At 34.8% G+C, this 9,984-nt stretch overlaps 1 protein-coding gene and 1 long non-coding RNA gene across 2 annotated transcripts; both read right to left on the bottom strand.

Annotated features, from left to right (window-relative positions):
* Positions 1-1,265: 1,265 nt before the first annotated feature.
* Positions 1,266-2,039, bottom strand: LOC149212332 (alcohol dehydrogenase-like). Its single transcript, XM_089390594.1, has 2 exons — positions 1,757-2,039; positions 1,266-1,571 (listed from the first exon to the last, which is right to left on the bottom strand). The coding sequence occupies exons 1-2, from the start codon at positions 1,961-1,963 to the stop codon at positions 1,452-1,454; spliced, it is 327 nt and encodes a 108-aa protein (XP_089246720.1). The 5' UTR covers positions 1,964-2,039; the 3' UTR covers positions 1,266-1,451.
* Positions 2,040-4,667: 2,628 nt separating this feature from the next.
* Positions 4,668-5,207, bottom strand: LOC149212331 (uncharacterized). The gene is made up of 2 exons (XR_016250226.1): positions 5,094-5,207; positions 4,668-4,971 (listed from the first exon to the last, which is right to left on the bottom strand). It is a non-coding gene; the product is annotated as an uncharacterized LOC149212331 (long non-coding RNA).
* Positions 5,208-9,984: the final 4,777 nt, after the last annotated feature.

Here is a 9,984-nt window from a genome sequence, read left to right as displayed (position 1 = left end):
AGGTTTCTTTGATATCCAATTCTAACAATAGTTTTAGACCATCTTTGTGTTTTGCTTCCTCACATAATCTGTGTCTCCAGATATTTTTCCTTCTACACTCCCATACTCCCATACACTCGTTTTCCTTCTACTCAGACCAATCATCTTCAACTTTGATTTCAAACCAAGAAAGGGGTTCAAGGTTTCTACAATTTCAAATTCAATTAAAATGATTTCAGTTTCTTGGAATTTTCTCTGGAGCAATCTTTGCCGCCCCAAAACTGTTTATACCCTTTTCCATAAGTAGGATACATACGCAGCGACATTTTTCACTCAAACCCTGAAAAAGAACAAGCCTTCAGGGAATTTCGTCTGGATCTTTTATCATTAATGTAAACAAAGAAACACAATCTATAAATTCCCACTGTTTTCTTGAAAAAGGAATCAGAAGAATTTACATTTTAAATGGAAAATATGAATACTTTCGAAATTGTGATGAGTTTCTTCTTCCGTATCTATCACATAAGTAGTTTTAGTGCCACCCCATTGTTGGCCACTCTTCGCCGCTACATCTGTAACCTGGACACTTTGCCTACTTCAATCGCCCTGCACAATTTAGATCTCTTGCTACAGGATCTACGCATCAATTCTGCACTCAATGGCTCCACAATTATAACCCCAAGCATAATTTCTCAGGGATTACCCTAGATTTGTCACGGTAACAATCTAGAAAGCAAATACCCAAAACTAATTGATTGAATATATATATATATATATATATATATATATATATAACAATAGTGTGGAGTTATTTCAATGAGGCTTGTCAAGGTAATCCCAGCTATTGTGGATCATGAGGCATTACTTTAAGAGACAATTACGAGATCAGTTTCAAAGCAGAGCTGTAGGAGATGGATCAAACAACAGAGCAGAACTTTATGCTTTTTGGTAGATTCTGAAAATAGCAATAGAGAAAGGTTTAAATTGTCTACAGGTGATAAGATATTCCAAACACATTGCAGAGAGGTCAAATGGAAATTTCAATCAGGAAAATTTGCAGTTGGCCCATCATTGGACGGAATCAGAGAAGCAAGGAAAAATTCCATGTCATTATCTTTTCAGCATGTCTGCAAGGGATAAATATGAAGGCTGATATATTGTTCAAGTAAGCACTGAGGATGCAGAACAGATGGATGGAGATGATTGAATACCCATCTGGACCTTCTCATTCAATCTATTTCTAATCAAGCTATTATAGTAATGACCTTTTGGATGGCTATTTTGGAAGCAGTGTCAAAACTTAAACATCATACTTACCCTAAAATTATTATAACTGTTTACATGCTTTCCAGGACTTTAATTGCATACCATAGTTACACATAAAAGCCACGACATTAATCACATAACAGTTTGAAATAGTTCAGCATGCCTTCATAACATTGGAGATAGTCCAACTGTGTTCATATTTGTCACTAATCCTGGATGACTTTAATTACAGTTCTCAGACCCTCTCCTTTAAGCATGTGATCAAATGCCTTGTTGATGTCAGCAAAAGAAACCTTGTCTGTAACAAATTTATCCAGTTCAAGCTCCTGCAAATTTAACAATCAAGGAAGGAAAGATTAAAACCGTAATTATAACTCTAATTAGATATGATAAGCATAGATTGCTCCCGTCATGGTACGGACAAAAAAAAACAACTGGGAAATATGACCACACAGTATTATCTACAATTATGGTTTGAATAAGCTGTTACAACTATGTTATGAAGTCTTACCCCATTCAAATACATCTCTACAAGGCCTGGCAAATCAGTACGAGGCTTATAATTTCCAAAGAAGGTTCCTTTCAATGTTTTCTCGCTCAGAAAGTTTACAGGATTCGTTTTAAAGACTGCGTCTGAACGAGGGACCCCTGTTAAAACGACTACACCCCAACCTTGCAAAAATAGAACTCTGATATCAAACATATGCATTGCCTGCATTTTCTTAATTAAATCGAAGCAATCAGTTTAAACTTTAAAGCTACAACTTAGAATTGAAATGATTGATGTATCTTAAACCAAAGGAAACCAAGAGCTAGTACATCATGGCAACATTCCAAAGCTTGAACCATGGCCTCAATACTCCCTGTGCATTCGACGCTGTAGTCCACCCCTCCATCAGTTTTTTCCGCAATTACCTGTAAACATTTTTTATAAGTGTTTGGAAATTAAGAGTCTACACTGCTTTGAATGGATGGTGAATGAGTGCACTCCATGCCAAAACTTAAAATCTCCCTCACCTAAGTACTAAAGTACCACACTAGTCAAAAGCAACCAATACTCTGATTTGGGAGAGAGTTTGATGATCATTTTGGGCAGCTCAACATACCTGCTGAATAGGTTTTTCGTACTCTTTAGGGTTTATAAATTCCGTTACTCCAAATTGTTTTGGTGAGAAAGGAAAGATTACAAGAAAGGGTTAAAAAGGCAATTCTACAAGTCAACATATCAACATATGTACACAGATTTTCCAATAATGGAAGTGGGAAATATACAATTACCTCGTTCATATCTCTCATTATTGAAATCGATTCCAATTATTCGAGCAGCTCCTGCAATTCTTACACCTTCACAAGCCTGCGTAGTTAAACTCGGGTCAGAAGGCTAACATATAATTAAACTCTACCCTCATCATATTGGTCCCAATGAAAATGCAGGTAGGGGAAGTGAACAGAATAGTCCCTAGAAAAAGGTTTGAGGACTTTAAAACTGCAACATATACTAATATGCATACAGTGGAACATAAAGAGGGCACTTGTTCTTAGTACTTACAGCAAGCCCAACAGCCCCCAGGCCAAATACTGCTACTATCGAACCCTTCTTGGGTTTGCCTGCGTTCAAAGTAGCACCCATCCCTGATTCCACAACAGAGAAGAATTTTACACAATACACCCAAGGTAAGAAAAAACGCAGCTAGTAGAGTTTTAATTCAACCCTATCACAGCAAAACACAAAATAAATAAAAGGTAATGCCTGCAGGACTGTAATTTCAAACCTGTTTTCAATTTTTCATCAATGTTAACTAGTTCACTCTTTGGAAGTTAAAGGATAACAGAACTCAGTGCTATTCTCTTATGGAATTTTTAAAAATAGAAATTGTTATGTAAAAACCATGATCATGACATTATTTATCTTACTTCGTAACCAAATTAATTAATGGGAACCAAATTCCAACATATATTTAAATCAATGTTACAGTTTACCCCCATGTTCAGTTACTGAGGAAAAAAAATTGAGCAAGGGGAGCTCATACCCCCAAAATTTCCTGGAAATAAGAGGATAAAGTAATCTCGGTACTCAATTATGCATGTTACAATCAGGCACAACGCTAATTTGAGCCAAATAGTATATATTTAAATCTGATGCAATAATTAAGATATGTTAGCCTCTGTTACTAGACCTTAGGGCTTGTAGCGAATATTTTGTAAAGAATATGTGCCTTCAGTTATAACAAAAAATCCAACGCCTTAACCGTCAAATGACCTTAACTTGACTGTTAGGAGGACAGTTAACCGGGGTCATTCCTTGGGTAGCAGACCAAATATTGTATATTGATGACTCGAAGAATAGATAGATTTCCCCACCATAGTTAAATTAAGATTCATTCAAAATCCTTGAGCCTATAGCTACTCACATCTTATGGGGATGTCTAACTAAATGGAAAAACCAGTGTTGAAAAACTCTTCAATTTATTGTATTCGCCGCAAAGATGGGGATGAAAAAGACAAGGGGCAACAACGGATAGAAGCCCGTTGTGGCGGATTCGGAGCCAGAAGACGGCAGACAACTGGTGGGAACCTCCTGAAAATAAAAAGCCCCGTGCTACAATAGGCACCATTCCAGCTGCTTCCTGATCTGAACGTTTGCTCTGACCAGATGGAATTTTTTCGATGTGTTTACTGCTATCTGTGTCAGGCACTGTGGCTCGTTATAACTCTTTCTATCTGGGGCCTCTGGGGAGAGTTTTTATAGACTAGGTATTTCGGCCTAGCCTTAGTTTGTGACGGCTGTCTTCACGACATTTTTCTATTATAATGTATGCGGTATTATTTCTGCATATTAATATAATTATGAACGCAAAAAAATAACGGCATTGGCCCTAAAACTCACCCGATCAAAACCTAGAGAAGATGTAATTTGTTACATAAGAGCTAACTGGGAGCTTACTGAGATGGGAAGCTCAAGTGGGCGTGCAAACAATAAATAAAAAACAAAAATAATAAAACAAAATAAACGACAATAAACTGCCAGATATTAAATTCGAGATGCGGATGGGAAGAGAAAAATATTCAAAATCAGAACCTCGGCTTATCTCCGGATCCAAGTTAGATTTCAAACTAGAATCGTCAACAGATACATAGCGACTATCCAAATAATTCATTTTTTTTCAAACATTAAACAATTTGACGGGGGTTCTGACGTAAAATGATGTTTTCAGAATACAAAGATCTATGACAACATTTCCACGTTTGTTCTTTAAAAATCCCTCAGCCAGGAAAAGCACTTACCATCCCTTGTTTCCACGGACTGCGTCTTCTGATTGGTCGAACACGAGTCCGGCTGCGAAAGAAAATGTTCTCCATAATCTATCTTAAAAGACTCCCTATTGTAGCCAGCGGGAATCGAACCCTCTATCTTAAAAGACTCCCTATTGTAGCCAGCAGGAATCGAACCCTGGCCCTGCTGTTGCTGATGGCGGGGATTATTTTGCACCGAGAGCATCATCTTGACAGATCAAAAACCCCTGCGGAGAACAAATAGGACCCTGCAAAATCGCAAGAGTTCTGGGACTGTGTAGCTTCAAATTTCCCTTCTGCTGCTGCAGCAAATATCACTTAGCTCCTCGAATTCCTCCACCTCACGAAGATTACTCTGAACTGTAAATCACGTATATGAAACGCAAATAACAAACGATTTCATTCCATTATCTTTACACTGGACATTAACGTCTGCTCATTATCACAAAAGTAACAACAATCAGAAAACCGTGGTCCTGCATAAGAGTCCCATATTACAGAATGAAAATGCATATAGATTATAGATAAAGATTACTCTTAGGCAGCCAATTTACCTCATAAGCCTGATTGATCTTGTGACAGTGAAGGAGATATCAGCAAACCCATAGACTCGTTTACTTGTAACAATGAGGATGATGGTTCTCGAGCTCTCCGCCGATAACAACCCTCCACCCATAACAGAAATGAAGGCCATGTTGGGCCCGTAACTGAAGGATGAAGGCCATGACGAGTAACTGAAGGAGGAAAAGCGTGACGAATATCATGAAATGTGCACAGATGTCAGTAGAGAGCGGCCCTAAAAAAAACTGTGCACAGATGTCACATGTACATTCTAGTCTGAAGAATGCCAAGTGTCAATCTCTCAAAGAAAAGAAGCACGGGAGACAAAGGGAAGGGAGAAACCCATCGATGGCATAACTGTCCACGTGTCAGCACGGGAGAAAAAGGAACGACCAAAGTCTGTTCCAAAGGGAAGGCCTATCGGCCTAATAAAGCGAAATGGAATCATCGTACCGAGGAAAGAGACAAAACGCGTTACGTGGGGCCCTGTCCGTGGCAACCACGAACTGCCACCGCCATATATTTTCGGTTTTGGGTTCGTTACCCACTAAAAATATGGCATGTTTTTAATAAAATTTATTTTATTAACAATTAAGTAAGGGAGTCGTCTAACGAGGCTGAGGAATTGGTCGGAATTGGCCGGACGGTAAAAAATTATTAGAATTTGGGCAAAAAAAATTCAAAATTTTTTGTAGAGGTAGTGTTTGAATCATGTTTTTGATGGTGGAAATGGATTCAGCACCATAAAAAATGTCTAGGACAGCTAAAATTTTGAAGTTTAACAACTATAACTTGGATTTACAAAAATCCTTGCCAGATTTTCTCTAAATATGACCGGAATTTCCATAACTTTCCGGGCAACTCCTCTGCCTTCTTAGACTACGCGAGTTTTAAGTTGCATTTTCATTTTTGGAATTTTATTTTTTGGAAAGTTTTTTACAAGGAGATGTGTAAGTTTGTCTGTTGATCTGTCTTTTTTTTAAATAAAATTAAAAATTAAATATTATGTTCTAAATAGGAAAATAATGTTGGCTATAATTAAAAAAATGAATAGAAGTTAAAAAATGTAGAAGTTAAAATATTTATTTGGTCCTATATATACTCTATTTAGCATTCAAAAATACAATTTAAATAATGAAAAATAACATATTGTATTTTGCACTCTAAAGAAGTTCGCACGTGAAGAAATTTGATCCCTTTCGGCTCCATACTTAAGATGGATCTATATTGGTTTATTTTCCAATCTAATTTGTCTAAAATCTGGCATGAAATTTGACACGGATTCAATGAAAACACAGGTGAACTCTTATGAATCGAAGTACTCTAGTGATTTTTGAGAGTGTTGAATCCATATATGTAATAAAAAAACCAGTTTAAACAACATAAATCAAGATTTAGCCACAAATGTTTTCACCATATTTTATCCATAAATCTGCTAGAAACTCCAAAAAATCACACTTAAAGGCTAATCCTTAAAAACAAAATAAACTTTAATCAATTTATCTATTAATTACATAAATGGTACCAGAGAGGAGCAATTATAATTTAGTCATTAAATAAGAGAAACTATATTTCAGTAACGGTGAATGAATTTGACATTGACATTGCATTGCAATTAGGTTCTAAACCATGTCATAAACATATAATACACCATCTTTTACCATGTGCATTATAATTATAGTTATAACCAACCATAATTCTCGGTTTGCATGAGATGATTCCAACATTTTTCAACGTCCCTCGAGGTGCCTCATGGCATCCCTTGATTAGGTCATGTGGCAAGCTCACATTGGTTGCCTAACCACTGCATCAACGGTTAGTCAACTGATCAATGCCACATGTCAAACTAGATTCATCCACATAGGATGACGGGTGCCCCATCAGCCGCCACAAGTCAATCTACCATTGGTCTATATCAGTGTTATGACCCCTATCAGTGATGCCATGTGTCCTATATGTTGACTTTGACATTGGATTTTTGTCGTTTGGTCAAAATCTTCAAACTGTCATAACTTTGTCATATGAAATTTTTTTGAGGTGTTGTTCACACCATTAGAAAGGTATTGTTGAGCTCTATGACTTGGAACTTTTTCCATCAATGTTTGAGCAATCTTATTTTTGAGGTTTTCCAGAGCTTTCTGGATCATTTACCAATCCTGCCCATTTCATGCTTGAGTGACTATTGATTCCTTGATGTTCTTTCAAAAAATGATCCAAGGAGAATTGTGTGGCATAGAGTAGTCTCTGAAAATGTGTCTATTTCTTTCCTTCCATATGGACCGAAGAAGTAAGATAAGTAGAAGGGTCAAGACCCTATTTAGGATTGGATTTTGGAAACCTTGGACTCTCCATCTCTTGATGGTTTTTGATATACTTTTAAGTCTCTATGCAATTTTTGCATACTTGATTCTAGGATTTGCTATAAGTGTTGGGATTAGGGGCATGCATTAAGAATATGCACTCAATTTTTTGATTCATGATGGAAAATATTGCAACAAGAAGGACCTGAGCACTTGCGCTTTTGGAGGTTATTGCAAGTTAATATATTTTCTTAGACTAATAGCTATAGAAAGATTGGAACATGGGCCACAATTTCCTTTTCCAAATATTGGTATAGATAATAGGTTTGGGGAAAATTTGGTGACTGACTTCCATGCCATAAGCTTCATAAATGGAGAAAACACCTTTGGGATGTAGCCCCATCTCAATTCGTCCTCCTGAGTCGATATGGGGATGTGTCATTGTTAAATTTGTTGCTAGAAATCTATCCACAAAGTGGTGGTGGGCTGAGAAGTCCAAGTTTCCTCGAGAAGCCATATTGCCAATCTTGGCAGTGAGTGGGAGAACCCCAAAAATCTTTGACTTTGTGTCGACTTAGCTCAATAATGTTGACTTAGAGTGGTTCAACGAGAAAAAAAAAATTTGAAAAAAAGAAAAGTGGTTATAGTAGTACCACTTTTGATTTGGGATTGATTTTAAGGTTTTCATTAAAATCATTATGGATTTTTAATATTATGGTTGTAAAACATTATAATTTTAACCCCAAAAAAGGGATGATATTGAAAATACCACCTTTTTAAATGGAGGTAAAAACAATTAAATACAACCTCAAAAAAAGAGAACTTTGAAGGAATATGATAAAGTTGATAACCATGTTTAAACTCTTGATGTAATTTTTAATTAAATACATATTGTTTTGCATTACACATTATGATTAACATAATGGTTAATTGTTTGAAGTGGGAATATATTTGTTGCTCAAATTTCTTGCCCCGCTCTATGCCCAAAATATATATATATATATATATATATATCTCATTCAAACTACTTCACAATAGTTCTTACACATCCCTTCTTTAAAAAATGTCCATTATTAAATTAGATATACTTAAAATATATATCTCTATTAATTATTTATTATAAAAACACTTTTCTATACCAAAAATTGATCTAATATTAATTAAGAAATACAATCCATAACAACATACAAACTCCAATATACCATAACCCTTATAACAATAAGAATAGTTACCCAAAAAAAGAGTAATACCTCTTATCAAACATTAACATAATATTTGATAATTACATTATAAATATCTTTATTTCTTATATAAAAAATTAAATAGAATAATAATTCCAATAAAAATAGTGACAAAGAAAAGAGTGATGCTTCTGATCAATGTTTGATTAATTACATTATAAATGTCTTTATTTCTTCTATAAAAAAATCTAAATAGAATAATAATTCCAAATTAATTAAAAGACGTTAACTACAACTATTTAATTAAATATTTTTAATATAACTTTATAATTTACCATGAATATTAATATTTCTTTTAAATATAAAAAATACTTGATATAATATATTTTAATATAGTGTAGTTGTTAGTGGTCCTACTTATATTTTAATATAGTGTAGTTGTTAGTGGTACTACTTATATTTGGGCCCACGCAGACCCAATTTATACTTTAGTTTACCAAAGTCCTTTACTTTGATATATCTATTTCTGAACTTGAGTTGAAATCGTCTTTTGAATTAAAAAATATGAGAGCCGTAACTAGAAAGTTCGGTGGCATAGACTAATCGGCAGGCCGTACTCAGTGAAATAAAATCAAAAGCAAAATGAAGACTTTCTTTGGAGTATAATCAAAAGAAATGGAATCGTCGTTGCGAGGAAAGAGATGAAACGCGTCACGTGGGGCCCTGTCGGGGCACATTTTCGGCTTTGGCTTCGTTACCCACTAAAAATCTGGCATGGTTTTAATTAAACTTATTTTATTAACAATGAAGTAAGTTTAAGTTTTATTTTCTGTAATTTTATTTTTTTTTAAGTTTTCTTTTTATAATTCGTAGAAAAATAACGTTCGTTATAATAAAAAAATGAATAGAAGTTAAAATATTTATTTGGCTATATATATTTTATTTAACATTCAAAAATATTAATTAAATAATGAAAAATAACATATTGTATTCTGCATTCTAAAGAAATTTGCACGTGAAAAAGTTTGATCCTTCTCGGCTCATGTTAGATCCATACTCAAGATGGATTTATGCTGGTTTATTTTCCAATCTAATTTGTCTAAAATCTGGGAGAGAATTCGACACAAATTCATTGAGATCACATGTGAACTCTTCTGAATCGAAGTACCCTAGTGATTTTTGAGGGTGTTGAATCCATATATGCAATCAAAAAACCAGTTTAAACAACAGAATTCAAGATTTAGCCACAAATATTTTCGCCATATTCTATCCAGAAATTTGCTAGAAACTCCAAAAAATCACACTTAAAGGCTACTCAAAAACAAAATAAGCTTTAATCAATTTATCTATTAATTACATAAATGGTAGCAGAGAGGGGCAACTATAATTTAGTCATTAAATAA

The sequence above is a fragment of the Pinus tabuliformis genome, chromosome 1_1 (assembly GCF_031772625.1).
Source record: "Pinus tabuliformis cultivar Carrire ecotype Pingquan chromosome 1_1, CPIR1, whole genome shotgun sequence".
Lineage (NCBI taxonomy): Eukaryota > Viridiplantae > Streptophyta > Pinopsida > Pinales > Pinaceae > Pinus > Pinus tabuliformis.
The sequence above is the reverse complement of the archived record's forward strand: the minus strand, read 5'-3'. Positions and strand labels throughout refer to the sequence as shown.